Genomic DNA, 20077 nt, shown 5'->3' with positions numbered 1-20077 from the left:
TCAAGTAGCTACATATTACAACAGACATTTAACAATCAATGAAAGAATATAGAACACAGAAACATAATTGAACGTAGTCAAATGCATTTCAAGTAGGACACCAAAAAAAAAATCAGTAAAGAAAGGTCAGTCTCAAATTGTGCTGAAACAGCTAAATATCAAATGGAAGGAGAAATGGTAAGAACTTTGAACTACTATGGAACTCCAAGTTACTTTGAAATGGTCATGAGAACTCAATGTAAAATCTAGAACTGTAAAAAATTTTGAAGAAAACACCGGGGGAAAATTCACAATTTTAGAGTAGGCAAAGATGTTTTTAGACAAGACAGGAAAAATAATCACAAAAAAGAAAATCTGACCATATGAATTTAACAAATTAAAACCTAGGACATGGAATGTATCTGACTGACAGAGCGCTTGACTAACATGCATAAAGCCCTGGATTGAATCTCTAGTACCACAAAGAAAGTAAACAAATAAATAAATAAATGTAATTGCCCTTCTCAAAAGAATGGTAAGAAAAACCTGGGAGAAAATGTTCAAAAAACAGCCCTTTAAATTTAATAAAAAGCTGACAACTCAATTTAAAATTAGGCAAAATAGATAATAACCACAAGAAAAGCTCATCAACATCATCAATCTTCAGGAAATACTACCAAATACTTACATGACCAAGTGTTAAAGAGGATGCTCAGCAACTGCAGCAATCAGATATTACTCACAGGAATGTAAAATAGGTACCACCACTTTGAAAGGTAGTTGTCTACTTTCTCAGAATATTACCATACACTCAATGTGACCTATCACTTTTAGTCCCACAGGTATTTACTGAAGAAAAATAACAAATGTCCAAAGAAAATTTGTATCAAAATTTTATGGTAACTTTTTTCATAATATCCAAATATACATCAACAAATGAATGGATAAACAAATACTGGTATATGGAAATGTCTTAGCAATAAAAGCAACTGATTTCTGATGCATTCAACAACTTGGGCAGATCTCATACGAGATACTACCATAAACAAGCCAGGAGAAGGTGGCTCATGCATGTAATCCTGGCAACTCAGGAGGCTAAGGCAGGAGGATCACCAAGTTTGAGGCCAGCCTCAGCAATTTAGTGAGACCCTGTCTCAAAATAAAAATGGGAGGGTGGGGGGGATACAGTTCAGTGATAAAGTGATCCTAGGTTCAATCCCCAACTGAAGAATTAAAAAAAAAAAAAAAACACCTCAAGAACATATTGAGTCAGAGAAACCCATATGTAAGAGCTTATCCTGTACAACTCCATTTCTATGTAGTTACTTCTAGAATAGACTAAAACTAATTTACAGTGAAAGAAATCAGATGAGCTGTTCCAAGAGAGAGGTGTTAAGGAAAATTCACTACAAAGGAGTAGAAGGAAACTTTTGGAAGTGATGGACATTTTCTGTATCTTGATTAGGGGGTGGTACATATACACCTGTCAAAACCAATCTTAAAACTATCGTAATTTTACACTTAAAATGTGTATGTTTATTTTATTGTATACACAAATACTGCATACAGAGACAAAAAAATATATACTGTATTTTATTACATATGCTGAAATGCATACATACAAAAAAATACTTGATGAAATACTGTAAAACTGGATTTAAACAAATTCATAAAAGGCAAAGTTAAACACATACAAATTTGGGGGGTTGAAATCTTTTTTTAATATTTATTTTTTAGTTTTAGGTGGACACAATATCTTTATTTTTTTATTTTTATGTGGTGCCGAGAATCTACAGTAGATTCTCAGCTAGGTGAGCACTCTACCACTGAGCCACAACCCCAGCCCTTGAGTTGAAATTTTTTCCATTAAGGTATAAATATTCAAATGGCTAATCACAGAAATTATAAGTTAGAGAAACATGGGAAAGTGATGGCAAAAAAACTGGCAGCAGCCTTAGGAGTTATGTTATCCTTCCCATCTAGGTAATTCAAGAGTTCTACCAATAGCATGCTAGGCAGATGTTCACAATAAATCTGAACAGGGCACTGAGGCCTCTCAAGGTTAAGTCTTTTCCACTGCTAAAAATCATCTCTTGGGAAGACCTCTCTGGATGAAAACTGTACTCTATAAGAACAGAGATTGGCATGCTATTATCTGTGGGTAAATCCACCCCCAGTATCTGTTTTCACTAATCAAGTTTTGTTTGAATAAAGCCACACATATCCATTTGCCACATACTGTCTTGTGGCTGCTTTCACATTGTAGTGGCAGGGTTCAATGGTTGCAACACAAAACCCACAGTGTTTATTTCACCCTGAGTGTGTGTGTGTGTGTGTGTGTGTGAAAACACACACAAAAATGATTTCCTACCCATGTTCCAAAGGAACAATAGAAAAATCTATTTCCTCTTTTAAATTATGGCATTCAAATATCTGTAGAATATTATTTCCATTCACCCTTTGTCTTTCCATACCCTTTTCCTTAATTATCTCTCCTATAAAGACGCAATTTCAGTAGTTTAAATTCTAAATATGCCCCCACCCTAGACAATATAGTTAAATGATCCTCTTAAAGTATAGAAATGAATTTATCACCCCAGCTAAGATTATAATAGGACATTAGCATCTATGACTCTGATAGCATATTTCTATTAATGTAATTTAATGCCTCCTTAACTTCCTTTATGCTCCATCACATTGGTGGTACACATTTTTTTACAATGAGAACTTTAAAAAAAATGAACATGTAAATAAAAATTCTATGAAAATGAGGTGCTACCACAAGTTCTTTGAACAGAACTTACCTGGGTCGGCAGAAGATGCATTTCAAGAATTTAAAGCTCCTAAACAGAAATATTCTTTCTTTTCACTTATAGGCTACAATTCCATCCCATTATGTTATTTGATACAAGCTTTCCCATTTGAGAACTTTTCTCCTGACAAACAAAATAGCTCTGTAATCCAATTTCCAAGGGGAAAGTTCAGGTGTACAGATAAAAGATGTGAAAACGGAAGCAGGAGGATGCCCCAAGGAAACCTCACCAAATATAATTTACTGAAAAAGATACAGGCTCATATATCAGACAGGTTAAAGTTTGAATTGAGGTTCTGTTTCTTTGTAGCAAATACTAATATAGTATAAATTATGAACACTTGCTTGTAGATAATGAATGAGCGAGACATTACCTTAAACATATTTTAACATAAAATATAACCCAATATTTTGTTATAGGTATCACCTTTACCTAACCTGGGCCTTCTATCTGGAAAAACTCCCTCCTTTCTCTACCCAAAGGAGAAGCAAGCCTCCTGACAAATGTGCATCTTTCTTGAATATGTAACAACTAACATAATAAAAAAGTTGCCAACACTAATAATGACACTATTCTTTCAGTCATGTGTTGAAATGGAGTAATGAAGAAATTCTAAATTATTTTCATTCCAGTGTTGGTAAGCCAATTTGGCCATAGCCACTCTGAAGCCATAAACTCCAATCACTGTGTAATTAATAAACCTGACATTTTAATTTTCATGTCATTCTCTTGTGTCTTATTTTTCATTTGGCTCCAAACTTGGGATCAAGACTTTTATGAGTATGGGTTCTCTAATTAGTTTTCCACATTGCCTTTCTTGTATGAGACATACTCCTAATGCATTCTCCATGGTGTTCTGCTTTTTGCTTTAAAATATAGCAAAAACTAATGCATTCCCAAAGAAATAAATTCACAATCTTCCAGATCTGTTTTTCCGCTGGTTATGGTCTGGATATAAGGTGCCCCAAAAACCCCCGCCCCCAACACACACACACAAAACTCCTGTGTTAATACAGAAGGTGAAATGATTTTAAGAGTTGTGACCTAATCAGTGGATTAATCATTTGACAGATTATTTGAAAGGACTACTGTACTGGATGGTAACTACAGGCAGAGGCATGACTAGAGGAGCCAGGCCACTGGGGAATGATTCTATCTTGGACCCCGAACTCTTCCTTCTCTCTGATTATTGGCCATTCTCTTCTGAGCTGCTTTCCTCTGCCATGCTCTTCTGCCATGAGGTCTTGCCTCACTGCAAGCCCAGAGCAATGGAGTTGGTTAACCATGGACTGAAAACTACGAAACTGTGAGCCCAAAATAAACTTTTTACCTTGAAGTTGTTCTTGTCACAGTTTAGAAAAGCTGACTGCCATACTCTTCAATTTATTAACATCCCATTTGGACCTAATTCAGTACCAAGTACTGTAGTTCCTTGTCACTGAGTCCTTCCAAACACTGAACTCAACTTTATAAAACAACTTTCATTATGAATCCAGCAGTTTAAATTTAGAGAGATAATTATCAAGAGATTTGGGAACAAAACACAATTCATCTTGGTAAATGTATAACACACAATTACAACAAAAATATGGAAATATGTGTAAGTATAACTGCCTAGACACAAGTAAACAATTAGCCTGGATCAATAATCAATAAATTTTCAGAGAGAATGGAGAGGCTTGATAAATCTGGTTGATTTTTTTTTATATCTTCAACGTCCACACTTTTGAAATGGAAATACCACTACTTTTCTTTTAAGTTTCCCCAAAGATTAAATGAAGTAATCGGTATAAAGTACTAGAGAAGTATTTGGCACACATCAGGGACTCAATAAAAGTTCCAGGTAAGCACTGAATAGAACCAAATTCCATACCTAAATAGAAGCTCTATAAAATAAGTCAATCTTGATCAAATCATCCGCTTGCTTGAGGTAAAAACTGAGAATTGCAACTGGGATTATTTCTCATAATCCCACCTATTCTTTCCATATGGCAAACAAAAATTTAATTCCTCAACAACATGAAAACAATACTCAATGTCATATATATATATATATATATATATATATATATATATATATAGAGAGAGAGAGAGAGAGAGAGAGAGAGAAAAGCTTAAATACCACTAAAAAGAAGAAAAATCATCTGACTCTGTGCATACTATACCGCTTGTGTGAGCCAGAAACAGTAACCTACACTTATTTCAGAAATCCATTAAATTAGAAGTATTATTTCCTTCTACTAGTCACATGGCTTGACAAGAAAAATTCAAAGAAATGTTGATCACTAAATTATTAAAAGAAATAAAGACATCTGTAATTATTCAGAATCATATTCCTACCATTATAGGTCAAACTTACAAAATGAATAGACTATACTAAATTTAAGAGCTTATTTCTGCTAGGTTTCCACATAAAAACCAAAACACCATTTTTTTTTGTGGGGGAGGGGGGGTAGAGAATAAGCATTTGATCTTTGTTCCTGTACTATAAGAACCTGTTTTCCTATAAGAGATCTAAGGAATGGGTCTCATTCTGAACAGCATTCCCAAACTATTTCCTCATGGGTGGGGAGAACCAAAACCCACACCTGTATGCTAAGCCAATGCTGAAGCCAATGTTCCCTGTCCTACCAGCATTTTCCTGCAGTGGCTCAGGAGGAGATCACCAATGTCTTCCCATTTCAGCACAACATACTCACTTCAGCTTGGCCCTCAAAGCTAGGAACACTACCAATGTTCTGCTCCAATTCTTTATCCCAAGCTATCTCTTTACACATATTCTGCACAAATAGCTAACATCTTCCATATTTGAAAACTTAAGTTTGTTTCTTCTTATTTTTTAAAGGGATATTTTTGTTAGCATGATTGTTTTGTTCTATACATAACATCAAAAAAAAAAGCAGAAAATGTGGTTTCTAATCTCAAGGTGCTCTTGTTTTAACTGAAAGAAGTAAGCATAAATTAATATAATAGAAATCAAATCTAAAATATATGTTTTACTTCTCCATCTACCTCATGTAATAAAAAACTAAAGATTCTTACTCTTAACTTCAAATATTACTCCCCTTTGTTGTGAAGCTCTTTACAAAGATAACTAAAACACCCTCTCAGCTTCTTACCCACTTACTCATCCTCTTCCACGAAGTCTTCCCTGATTAATCAGAAGAAAGCTTAGCATTGTTCCACCTACACACAGTCCCTTCCACATCTGCCACCTGAAATAATATGCTTACTTAATTGCCCAGATAGAAAAATATACCACTTAAACAACATATTTATTTAGTTGAACACATTTCCCAAGTGATCTTATCCATGTACCTGGTTATATCAGCTTTAGGAGAATACAATTGTTCTATTACTTATCTACCTTAGGTGATTCTGAACACTTGGAAAATTCAGTGCTCGGAATAAAAAATATAATATACAGAAATTAAGAAATGAGTCAAAAATTAATAGGTGACCCTCTCACAGCTTTGACATTTTTACCAAAGGAAAAAGAAAGAACACTTTTTTAAAAAATGCACACACATACACACATACACACACACACACCAGTAATGCCAAACTTTGCCATGTAAGATGCTATATGTCCAGATCCATATAAATACAAGAATCAAAACATATTGAATTCTATGGAAGAAGGCCTCAAGATGAGCTCAGTGCACTTGCCTCTGCTCCTACCCCACTTATCAGCAGGTTCACCTCAACTCCTGACCACATCTATTAACACTATGCTACATAAATACAACATGAATCCCCCAAATTTTTCTGGAGCAGTCCCTGCCTCATATACTATTCTTCTGTGTGAGGTTGCCAAATGTACAATTAAAAGTGACTGGATTTCTATAAATTGTAAATAAAAGAGTTCAACTCTTTTATGTAACTAAATAATACTAATTGTTGTTCAAAACACATGGTCACTACATTTATGCAAAAAGGAAGTAAGCAAAATACCTGTACTCTGGAGGCAGTGAGCAAAATAATTCCCAAACACCTTCAATGTCGTCTTTAAAAAGTTGCATTTGAGCCACTAATGGCTATCACAATGTTAAAACTTTGCCTACCTTCCTCCATAAATGGATCCTAAAAATCCAATTTTCTACCAGGCTATCAACTCTTTTCCTTCTCACCTAGCAACCAAATTCTGAAACAGTTTGATGTTGACCTCCTCATCAAAAGCTCATTAAAATTAAAATCAATTTAATTCTCTGCTAAACTTCAGTCAGGTTAGATCTTCCACCATATTCCAGGTTTCTATCCTCACACCTCAGCACAGAGAGAAAGGTTTACCTTACCCTGAAAAACAGGGCTCATCAACATCAAAAAAACAACAACAACAACAAAAAAACACCTTTTTATTGTTGCTTCCACCTCTCTCTTTTGATTTGTTTTTGTTTTGCTTTCCCTTGCTTTTCAATGGTTACTTTTTGACTGGCTTTCCAGTATTCCAGACTAAAACACAAAATATAACAGCAATACCTCAACACTTTACTGAATGATTCGTGTTACCACCAAAGCTTTGGATACACAGAGTCTTGCCAAATTAATCCTTTGCCTTCTTTCCCAGATTATATAATTTGACAGTCCCTTCTTCTCTGCTTAATCTGGGAGAAGATCATGTTTCATGTATACTGAAATCCAGGTATACAATGCCATATCTCAGTCTCACCAGGAAGAGTTCAGTCCAAGGGATAACTTCTAAAAACCTGCAGAACAGGCAATGTTTAGGCCAAAAAAAGTCTAGATCTCACATTTCCTGAGATAGTTTCAAGTTTTTGGTTTTTTTTTAAATGGTGATTGTTTTTTTACTATTGCCCAAACTCTGCATTGAGAATCTATATATATCTTGACACATTTTGCAAAATGTATTTAAAGGAAAACAATGTTGAGTTAGAGTGTCAGAGCATGGCTCTGAAAACTTTTTAATTACAGGCACAAATAATGATTATTTTTGGCTTTGCAGGCAATATGGTCTCAGTTCTAACCATGCAATTCTGACTTGTAGTACAGTGTTTCAAAATAGCTAGGAGAAAGGCTTTTAAATGTTCTCATCACAAAGAAATGACAAATGCTTTAGGTGCTAGATGTGCTAATTACCCTGATTTGATCAGTAAACAATGTATACATGCACTGAAACAAACTGTATCCCGGAAATATATAAAATGATACATCCATACAAATAAGATTTAAAAATAAAAATAATACACATTATTTTGCTTAGTTCCTAAAGAAAAAAAAATTTTAAGGCAGCTACCCAAATCTACCTTGCAAAAGCAGCAAGAGAAAAAGAAAATATAAATAGGTGTGGCTGCTACATTAAAATTTTATCTACAGTAAACAGTGAGTCAAACAGCCCATGAACAATAATCTGTGACCGTTGTTCTAGTAGTAATACACAATTAAATGACCTTTCTAGACTGAAGGGTACAGTACTACTCCCTTATCCATGGAAATAGTTTTCAAGACATTCTAGAAATATCTTAAACTATGGATAGAAATCCTATAAGCACTGTTTTTTCCTATAAATAAATGCTTATTATAAAATTTAATTTATACATCAGACACTATAAAATAGCAACAAAAATAGAATTATAATAATATGCTGTAGTAAAACATTCAGGTGGTTCATTTCTGTAATTTTCCATTTAATATTTTTGGACCACAGTGAGCCATGGGTAACTGAAACAATGGGAAAACAGTGGATAAGAGATGACTACTGTTTTGTTTTCTCAGTGCTGATGATCAAACCCAAGGCATTGTATATGCTAGGCAAGTGCTCTACCCCCAGACCCAGGACTACAGATTATGCATTTAGAATTTTTACTTATGCTCCTTAAATGGATCTTTCTTTTACATGGGGATATGGAACCCACAAATGAATAGTCAGTGTTAAGAATATAAAGAATCTAAGATTTGGCCCTACTTGTAAGATAACAAGGTAGTCTGCCACCCTTTCACGAATTAACGCAAAACACATGAGACTTCTGAGTAGAGACAAATGACCTTATTAGTCATGTTCCAGCAAGTCCCATCCCAACCAAGAAGGAGTATGTATGGGGCCCCTGGAAAGAAAATGTTGTTTATAATCACTGAAGTTCCGCAAGTGAGACCTGTATCAGTTAAGAACACAAGCTGACTGCTTCAAATCTGGTCTTCCAACAGGAGATTGCCTTGAGGTTCCCAGTATAGTTAAAATAACAATCCAAATCGTTGTGTTTTTTTTTTTTTTTTTTTGGAAAGAATGTCTAACTCCATTCCATCAACATCAGCATCTTTTCCCCTTTCCCCCACATGCCAGGGCAACAAATGGTTGGCTGCATATTCGGTGGGTTCAAAGGACAGAATCCTGAGAAAGCCTGAGTTTAGGAAGCCCCAGTCTTCTATAATGTACAGTAAGCATCTGTGACATTTGCTCTGGACAGAGAAATTATCTCTACTATACTGAACAGTAAACATAACTGTCCTTTTTTCCAGAGGAAGATACTATGTCTACTTTCCAAGGCTGTTTACCATACAAGCATCTCTGAAAGAATAATCCAAACAAAGGCAGTCAGTGCCTCTGCTTGCAAAACATGTTGAAATGCAAGAAGCCCATGGAAAATCACCTTCTGACACTGCGAACCCCCCTTGTTTCTACACTGTCTTAAGCTCCTGGTGCCTTTTTCTATAAGCATGCTACTCTATCAACGAAGCTGATTAAGATGACAAAAGAGAAAATCAAATTTATTTATCGACCAACCTTACTGACTAAACTGACAGACAAAAGGGAGGATCAAATTTATTTATCATGTAATTAAGGTTATGATAAACAGAACTCCAAGCAACAATATGAGACTAATCTACAATACTGACTTCCACCAGGTCCTCTAGAGTCCTCGACCAAATCAGACAAACAAATAGAAACTTGACTGGCTTTCTCCTTATGTTTCTGTGTTGACCTTCCCACTTGGACCAAAGCATAGATCCAGGTATACAAGATGTTTCAGCAATTACACAGAATCCACCTTACAACCCGCCTGGCCCACAAGAAAGTCTAAGTAAGGCAATTCTGGCATTCATACAAACCCTGGCCAATGCATAATGCTGATCTGAATGTCTTCTAGAGATGAAGTATATCATCAATCACTTCAGCTAAAATCAGGGGCTGATTTCATAATATGTATCCTAACTGAATGACTTCACCCTAGAAACTATTGCCTTCAAGTTACATGTAAACAGTGAATTGGTCAACCCTCCAGAAGCTCCCCACAAGTAATCAAAGTTATCTTCATTTTTGGAGAGATCTCTGCAATCCTTTGAGAACTGTTATGTTTCCTTAAATAGCCAAAAGTCTCTTCCATATGGTGCAAGTAACTGAATTTTTGGTAATAAAGGAAGTTAATGCCTGGTTTCCATATAAGAAGTACCAAGCCAGGAATGCGTGAAAGCAGCCCCTGGAGCTCCATAAGAAAAACCTAAATCAGTTGAGGGCACAGGTTGATTACTTTAAACCTGCCCTTCCGTAAGGATGGTTGTCTTATGGTTCCCAGTTTAGTTCAAATGATACAGTCCAAATCTTTGTTTTTTGGAGAGGACTATATAAGAAGTCAATCCAACCTGTCCTGTTTGTTCTCACACTAGCCAGGTAGCATTCATCCACTTCATGGAATGATTGAGCAATGGTTACAGGAATGGGGAAGGGAAAGACATCTGGAGGTGGTGACAGGTGTTTTGCGTGGGAAGTACACAAACTGGAGCCATCCCTACTATTTCAAAGGGTAATGACAATCAAATCATACTTAGAGTCACAATAGTTTGGAAAAGTCTTGCCAGGGAATTTTCCTTCATTAGGAAGACTTGGGGTTGGGGGTGTCTGAAAGACAAACATCACTAAAGTCCTTCCTCTCCGGTATTCCCAGGTACTAACATATTTCCTCTTTAAATGCCAGAGGATACTGTTATGTTACATTCTAGTAGCTACGAATCTACCTCTTATTTAATAATTTCATCCTTAGACTCAATGCTTTCGTGAGGAAAAGTTAAATACAAGAGAAACCAGGGAATTTTTTAAAAAATAAAAGTTTCAGGGATTGAGGTTGTGACTCAATGATAGAATACTTACCTCACACATGTGAGGCAATGGGTTTAATCCTCAGCACTGCATCTGAATAAGTGCAACTAAAACGAAATTGTTTCAAATAAAATAAAAGTTTGATGAAACTATAATATCCTCTAGTTTGACCCACACAAGCCACTATAAGGAGACTAGGTAATTGGAATATTTTACCAAATGGTTAATTGTATTTTTGACCTAAGTCTGTCAATACAGCAAAAGAATCCTGGTGGTTGAACCAGGCCATCATGGGTCTACCATTAGGGTAAATTAAAAAGGGGAAAAAAAAAAGGGAAATAAGATATCATGCCCGGAATTTTTCAAAACTAGGTCTACATGATCCCCTGCACCTTTCATTCTGACAGTTAAGCAGGAGGCAGTTGAAAGGAGATCATTCTTTTTGGGGTCAGCCATATTTATGTGACCTAATGGTTTACCGATTTCTGAACAATGGTCAGAACTTTTTTTCCAATCAATTGTGTGGACTTTCCAACACTCAACAATACTGGGCTCCTTACAGATAGTAGAGAATGTGGAAGATCCACTGAATTCATTGACTCAATGATTTACAACATCAGCCTCCTGCATCAGCCAATTGTTGAGTAGCCTTTGGAATCAGAGTACAATCATTACGATATAAATGGTCCTGCAAGCTGGACACATGACACAGATTAGTTTCAAGGGTCACATGATGTGGTTGGAATTGGTTGACTGAACTAGAACCACAACAATAGAACCCCAAGAAGCCTCAACAGCAATGAGGCTCTACAAACAGCTCCAGGAAGGTCAAAGGTCCAATGTACTCAATCTGCCAGGAGCAGGACAGGACAGCACCCTATGCAATGTGACTACCATCACTGGAAGATAACAGTGCTAATTTCTGGCAACAGCCACAGGTCTGGAATACAGCAACACCCTCTCCACAGAAACACTGAATGCTTTACCATACCAATATCTTGCATCTACTTTTTTTTTAAAGGGGACAGTGGCAGTTATCAAATTGCTAAGGCACTAAAATTCCATTGAGTACAATTAAGAGAATGACATTTTTAAATATTAATGTCAAACTTCTAAATTATATGCTTTGTAATTGTTAAATTTGTTCAATAATTTAAATATTTAGATGTCAACTTGAAAAGTATAAGCTGCTTCCATAAAAAAAAAAGAAGAACCACCTTATAATGTGAGAATTTATCTACCATATAGAAGAAACTCTGTAATTTCAGTTTTTCTGGCTTTATTCTTTTTGGCATGAGGGATACTGGGTATTGAACTCAGGGGCACTCAACCACTGAGCCACATCCCCAGCCTTTTTGTGTGTTTTGTTTAGAGACAGGGTTTCACTGAGTTGCTTATTAGCACCTCGCTTTTGCTAAAGTTGGCTTTTAACTCGCCATCCACCTGCCTCAGCCTCCAGAGCCTTGGGGATTATAGGAATGTGCCACCACACACAGCTCTGGCTTTATTCTTGATGGGACTTTATGTTTTAAATTGCTGGCAATGTGTGATTGTCAAGACCATTTTCTTCTGCAAAAATTTTATTTTCCCCAGAGCCTAAATAATCTTGCCTAGAATGTAGTAGGCACTCAATAAATATTTACTGAATAAATGAAAATCTGAATCCTAATATTAATATTTTTTATTCTGTCTGCCTTCTCAATACACCCGCACTCCACCCTAAGAAGACTAAATGCCTCAAGAGAACCAGGGGAAAGATCACATAGGTGAAAATCTAAAAAAGGAAATTGCTGTTTTTCTTTTGGCTCATACTATGTTAAATTTCATACAGAAATGATCCATGACATCTTACATATGATGATCTCAACACATTTTCTAAATGTATTTATTCTTAGAGATTCCCACATAAATCTTTTAAGGCAATTAAATCAAGCCTCTCACCCATATTCAGAGAAGGAGAAAGAAAAAAGGGATATAATTCATCCCAGAGGCCCAAGAAAAACTAGGAAGAAGAATAAGCAAAGAAACCACACTAGACTCCATAGAACATTCCTGGGAGGACCATAGGATGGGCCACCCTGAAGATGACCTCACTGCCCAGCTGCTGGAAGTGCATGGACAGCTTTGCCCAAGGTTATGCCCCTTCCTAGGGCCATTCATATTGAATGATAGACCTACTACCAAAGGCCCAACAAGCCAAGTCCAGATCAGGAAAACAATGAAGAAATGAATATTCTAGCTCCTGAATTCACAGCACGGATAGTCAACGATGTTATTGAGTTAGAATCACAAGTTTATTTTCCCACTGTCTAATCCAGCTTTCTTCCTCTCAGTTTTATTTGTTGATCCTAAGGAAACCCCATGACCATCCTGCACACTAAACTCCATCTGTAGTTACAGACAGAATCCAATCTCCAACAATTCCCAAGTCACGCTTACAGATCTGTAAAACACACAGGCATTAAAATATCTGTAATAGATTTTACTTGAAAATTCTAGTCACTGCAAAAACAGTATTATATAATAAAGAAAACACCATCACTAGTTCCCTAATTGTTCTTGTTAAACTAAAATATTTTCCTTTTAAAAAAAAATCAATGTGAAGCAAGTTGTAAACAAATTAAAGATCTAGCATGGTTTTACAGGTTGAGATACCATTTCTTTCCTTCCTAACAATAATTGAATACATTAAGTATATTAAAAGGCTATTCATGGTCTTCTGTTTCATATGATTTTCACATTTTAATTTCTAATCATAATAGAAATTTCCCCATGAGTCCATTTTCTCTAAGAAATTAAAATTCAGAAAGAAAAAATTAATTTTTTTTCAGAATGATATTCTTCCTGTAAAGTCCTTGCTTAAGAAGACGTACTTTCCTGAAATGTAATAGCAGAATGCAACCATTTAAAAATAATTTATACATCATAGCAGTAAAAGCACAATTTGATATAGATATACAGGTATAAATACATATATCAATCCAAGCAAGAAAGTTAGAACATGAATTACTTACACGGAAAAATGCAAGAAAACACTTTCAGGTCCCTTCTTATATATCTGGATCTCAAAACCCAATCACTTCTCCTACAAGTCCCTGAATTATAAAACTAAAAATTTATAGAAAACCTTCCAACACTGTAAATACCTGGACAGAAAATTAGTTACTGCCAACACAATAAATGAGAAAATGTGGTTAATGGGTGAGAGGTGGTGAAGCATACTTTGGTAAAACACATAGTTTTGTTTCTTTAACATTTTCAAATGTTAAAATGATGATCGAGAGCTGGGGATGTGGCTCAAGCGGTAGCATGCTCGCCTGGCATGCATTCGGCCTGGGTTCGATCCTCAGCACCACATACAAAGATGTTGTGTCCGCCAAAAAATAAAAAATAAATACTAAAAAATTCTCTCTCTCTCTCTCTCTCTCTCTCCACCCCCCTCTATCTTTAAAAAAAAAAAAAATGACGATCGAGGAACAGAACTGTATTAACCATTTCATACAGGATCTAGACTGATGGTATCAAGCTCATTCCAGTAGAAAGCCAGCATAAACTCAAAGGCCATCCCCACTTACCTTAAGAATCACTTGGGCATTTTCAACTCAAAATTTTTTGAGACCACCAGCTCACATCTCTATCTGCTCAGGTCCTCTGACCCACAACAATACAACTAAATAAAATGGAACTACATGAACTGCCAGCAATTCTATTTTTATAAATATCACATTAAGAACATCTGAGGAAAGTGGATCAAAGACCTAGGCATTAGACCAGAGACCCTACACCTACTAGAACAAAAAGTAGGCCCAAATCTGCATCATGTCAGCTTAGAAACTGAATTGTTCAATAAGACTCATAAACCACTATAAGTAAAATCAAGAATCAATAAATGGTATGGTATCAAACTAAAAGGCTTCTTCACAGCAAAGAATCAGGAATGTAAACAGAGAACCTACAGAATAAAAGAAAATATCTGCCATCTGCATCTCAAAGCATTAATCTCCAAGATATATGAAGAACTCAAAAAAAAAAGTCAAAAAATAAATAAATAACCCAATCAATAAATTCAGCTAAAAAACTGAACAGACAGTTCACAAAAAATATATGATCAGTCAAAAAATATATGAAAAAATGTTCAACATCTCTAGCAATTAAAGAAATGCAAATTAAAACTATACTAATATTCCATCCCACTCCAGTCAGAATGGTAATTATCAAGGATACAAGTTACAATAAATGTTGATGAGGATGTGGGACTGCAAATTGATGGAACCACTCTGGAAAGCAGTATGGAGATTCCTTAGAAAACTTGAAATGGAACCACCATTTGACCCAGCTATATTCCTCTCCTCAGTATATACCCAAAGGACTTGAAATCAACATACTATAGCAATGCAGCCACATCTATGTTTATAACAACTGAATTCACCATAGCTAAGCTATGGAACAAACTAGCTGTCCTTTAACAAATGAATGGATAAAGAAAACGTGATATATATATATCAATATATAAATAAATCACACACACACACACACACACACACACACACAATGGAATATTGCTCAGCCATAAAGAAGAATGGAATTACGGCATTCTAAGTAAAATAAGCCGATTACCCCCAAACCAAAGGCCAAATGTTCTGATATGCAGATGCTTACTCACAATAAGTGCACCGCTAGGGGGTGAGAGGAGTTTACTGGCTTAGACAAAGGGAAATGAAAGGAAAGGAGGGAGGATGGGAATAGGAAAGACAGCAGAATGAATCAGACATAACTGACCTATGTTCATGTATGATTATACAACCAGTGCAACTCCACATCATGTACAAACACAAGGGAAGTTATATTCTGTAGATATATGTACAATATGACAAAATATGTTCTACTGTCACGTATAACTAAAAAAAAACAAAATTTTTTCTGAAAAAAAGAATATCTGAGGACCCATCAAACAGAAGAACTGTTTTCCAAAACTCAAGAAGGCCTCTAAAGTTTATCTAGACTGGCCACATCAGCACTACAAGAAGCTACCTGTGCACTTCTATATCCAGATTTTTCTCAAGTGCTTTGGAGCTGCTTTTAAATAGTCAGCCAATCTATCAATAACTATTTTCCATTCTAAGGAGAGAAAAAAGGCTTCCCTTCATAAAGAACATCAGCTCTGAACAACTACCAACTGAAATTTTCTCTTCTCTCAAATAAAATCAATTTTATTCTATTTCTCTTCTATCTCCTATTATGTCATTTCAATGTTATGATAGACTGGCTTTAAAATCTTTCCTTTATGAATAACTTATTAAAGAATTTCCAACTTTAGTTACATAACTTGTATTTAAATCTCAGAGTTTACCAACTACGTTGTCTTCCATTACACTCAGGAAATAAAATAAATGATATCTATGTTCTCTACCTGAGCCCAAATTTTAGATTTTAAACTTCCTTAGTCTTTCATTATTGACAAGGAGTTAAAAAAGAGAGAGAGAGGTATGGGGAACAGACAACTATGGGAAAGAGATATTTCATGACAAAGGAAATAAATCATATATATATAAGACTCAGAACACCTATGTCAAATACACAACCCACACTGGATAAAGAAAGTACAACCTCTAAACCTGACCTCCCTACTTGTAAAGTCTCTTTGATTTCCCCTAACAGGCAACTACCTCAAATGTATAAATCTACCTACCCTCAAATGTACAGATTGAAATAGTTCATTTAATTAAAAAAAAAAGTTTTATACACAGACACAGGTTTGTTTTATTTTCAAACTGCATATAGAAAATTCTATAAAAATGTTTAACTTGAAGTTGAGTATATGAACCATGCAGGAATGCAAAGGTCATTTCCTTTGGGATCCGTGAACTTCAAAGTAGCACATATAAATCAGAGTTCAGATATTAAGAAATATCCTACACGAATTTAACCTTTGATTGTCTATAACCCAGAATTTTTTTTTTCAGCATTTCTTCTGTTCTCACCACCCTATTCTCTACAAAGGGAAGACATAAATTTAACACTGGCACCCCCAAAATAGAAATATTTAATAAATTTTTTAATGGTGACTCAAGAATGGTACTGTATTAATCAATTTAAGTTTCATATGTTCATTTTTGGGTCTATATCTGGATAATTGGTACTAGATTTTTAAAAAGCCATTTGGTGAATCTACATAAAAACAGAACCAAATCTCTATGGTAAGAAGTAAACAGAAAGTTGGACTAGGACTTCAATTTCAAAATGAATTTTTAGAAGAGCTAATTTCAGACTATTTAAGCAATTATTATAGTCATGTGCTAATTCTAAGACAATAAAGGTTACACTGACATTTTATTGATGTCATATTACATCGACTATCATTCCAGATTATTTTTCTTTATGACAAGGCCAACTTTTCTTCATAATTCTTTGATATCCAAACCACTCTATTCTGAAGCATTTACTGGCAAATTCCTTCTCTTTAAATGTTAACAAATTCTGTCAGTCTCTCTCCTATCCATGGTTTTGCCCGTGACTAGAACTGTTCTCTCATGACCCATTCGTGAACATCATGAAATAACTCAAATTTTGCATTTTCTATTTTACTTTACATTCAGTTTATACTATACTGTCTCCAGAGAGCAATCAATAAAGATTTTGATCCAACACTGAATGTTAGACACTCTAGCTATGAAATGTATTTGAAAAGAGTAGATTCACCTAACTCTTGCTCCCCTGTGCAATCTCTCTGTGGAGCCTTGTGATTATGAATATTTATATAATAAGGATTTTGATAGAAAACTGATTTAAGGGATTCTAAGGGACTTCAGAAAATGTTTTAAATGAACTTTCATTAATCAACACTGGTTGAAGAAAAAATTGTTGAGAAAAAATAGTTCATGTGAGAGTTATCACATATACCATAAAATTTTTAAAAATTAAAACATAATAAAATATATCCAAAAGAATATTTCGACTATATCATTTTCTCTAATTTTTCAGAAAATATTTCTCAGTTTGTCAGTAGCTTGGATATATTATGTTAGGAAGTTAGCATTACACATTAAACTACAAGATTTAGGACTGAAGATATATCTCAGGGGTACCACACTTGTCTATCATGTATGAAACCTTGGGTTCAATCCCCAGCAAAACACACACACACACACACACACACAAACTATTTTAAAGCTAGAAAAGAACTTAGGAATGATCTAATACTGCTTCCTCATCTTACAAGGAAAAAACTTAGGCCCAGAAAGGTAAAGTGACGTGTTTGATATTAATCGTTAATGGCAGATCAAGGGATCTTAATAAAGAAAGCATTCTTTTATAACAAAAGTGAAGACTGTTAAATGGACTTTAGAAAATTATACCGAACAAATCCCTCATTTCCTCTTTTACACTGATTTTTTCCTTCATATGAACAGAAGATGACAAAAAACCAGTAACTCACATCAAATGAAACATACACCTTTTTTCTTGAGACAACACAGATTAGGTTTGCTAGGAATGGCTTCCTAAACATAATGGTGGAAAAAGAAAATATTAACCTATGCTTAGCTTTCTGAGCAGATTATAAAATAGCCTATTAACCTACAGGTTGTATTGTTTTTGCAAGAAAAAAATTAATTATGCATTAGGATACTGAATTTTCTTTAGAAATTCAGGCGATGATGTTACATAACTACTGATACCTTGTAGAAAATAGAGAGGCTAAAAAACTAAAATCTCTTAAACACTTCATTAACCTTATAAGAATACAACCACTATGCATTAATTACTAAAATTTTTTACTTGAAAAAATTTTAATGACCACAATGCCACATATGCTTTAACTTGTGAATTTCCATATCTCTTTTTGTTTCTTCTTTTTAAAAGGAAAGATATTTTAAACTAACAGCAATCTTAAAACAATTCTAGCATTGACAAAGTCATAATTTCTGGCATAAAGTGAGTACACTCTGAGAATAAAAACCTTATATGGGGCTGGGGATGTGGCTCAAGCGGTAGCGCGCTCGCCTGGCATGTATGCGGCCCGGGTTCGATCCTCAGCACCACATACAAAGACGTTGTGTCTGCTGAAAACTAAAAAACAAATATTAAAATTCTCTCTCTCTCAAAAAAAAAAAAAAAAAACCTTATATGATTTCATTATAAAATTCCAAACATCTAACATATCACTGGTTCCTTGTACTTTTTGAGGAAATAATAGAATTGAAATGAAAAGTAAAGGTTTAGTGTTTATTTACTAAATATTATCTAAGCACACAGTATCACACTGCTCTATGACAGACACTACAGGCAGAAAAAATAAAGACATCTTTTGCCATAATTGGCCTGACAGCCTAATAAGGGTAGCACCTACATATGTCCAAAAAAATACATTTGGTAATCCAACAAAGGGCAGTCTATCTGGGAAGAAAAACTTAGTGACAATTTAGTAAAATACTCAGTGAACTATTGTAGAGAAGAAAAAGACTCATTCTATTTCAACAGTAGAAATGAGATCTAAAGGAAGGAACTGAAGGGAGGCTACTAAACACCAACATTTCCACAGGTTTATTCCATAGAGCACGTGATTCTTCAAGGTGCCTAAAAGAATTCCACATTCATATAAATACAAGAAACATACAGTGCTTATTTAGTATATCTGACACTAGAATTTCTCTGGAAGATTAAAAAAGGTACGTGATATTAAGGTCCTATACTAAGGAAACCTCTTTAAACTTTGTTGAATCAGGTGTTCTCCAAATATTTCACCACTAGTTTTTATGGCTGCTATACTTTTGTTTATTTAATTAATACTCAAGAATAGCTAGAAATACTGTGAAGTATCAATAATGTTTTTCTAATGATGATACACTGATCATACATCTCAGAAAGAAAGACTTCCCTAAAATACAGCAGTAGATGATTTAGTTGAGATTTTGTTCCTAGGTACAAATTACTGATTGTAAAATTAATAGTATAGATATCACTTTAAGGAACTCAATGAATTTCTAAATTTTCCTAAGTTAGAAAACTTAGGGTAAACTCACGAAATGAAGTAAAAAGAAAGAAAAAATGTTAAGTCCTCTATTTAGATTAGTTGGATTCTTAATTACCAATATTCTGACAAGGAGAGAAAATTATCTAGCTATATTAACTGTTCTTATGAAAAAAGTAAGAAGCTTAACTTATTACTACTTGAAGTAAAAGTCATGAATTCCATCACTTAGGAAAAATCAAAATAATCCATCTATCCTTCAAACTG

General features: G+C 34.8%; 1 protein-coding gene across 17 annotated transcripts in view; it reads right to left on the bottom strand.

Moving 5' to 3' along the window:
- The window catches only part of Tcf12 (transcription factor 12), a 352650-nt gene that overhangs the window by 251689 nt on the left and 80884 nt on the right, over nucleotides 1-20077 (bottom strand). For 10 of the 17 annotated variants that reach the window (XM_058584831.1, XM_058584830.1, XM_058584832.1 and 7 more), the window contains exon 4: nucleotides 18844-18909. The exons of the other annotated variants lie outside the window; for them this stretch is intronic. In XM_058584831.1, coding sequence (XP_058440814.1) covers nucleotides 18844-18909 — 66 coding nt within the window. The remainder of the gene's footprint in view (nucleotides 1-18843; nucleotides 18910-20077) is intronic. 17 annotated transcript variants of the gene reach the window in all.

Source organism: Marmota monax, unplaced genomic scaffold (assembly GCF_021218885.2).
Source record: "Marmota monax isolate L192 unplaced genomic scaffold, Marmota_monax_Labrador192_F-V1.1 WCK01_AAM20220418_F8-fsc00001, whole genome shotgun sequence".
Taxonomy (NCBI): Eukaryota; Metazoa; Chordata; class Mammalia; order Rodentia; family Sciuridae; genus Marmota; species Marmota monax.
Note: the sequence above shows the minus strand (reverse complement) of the source record. Positions and strands in the feature narration are given on the sequence as shown.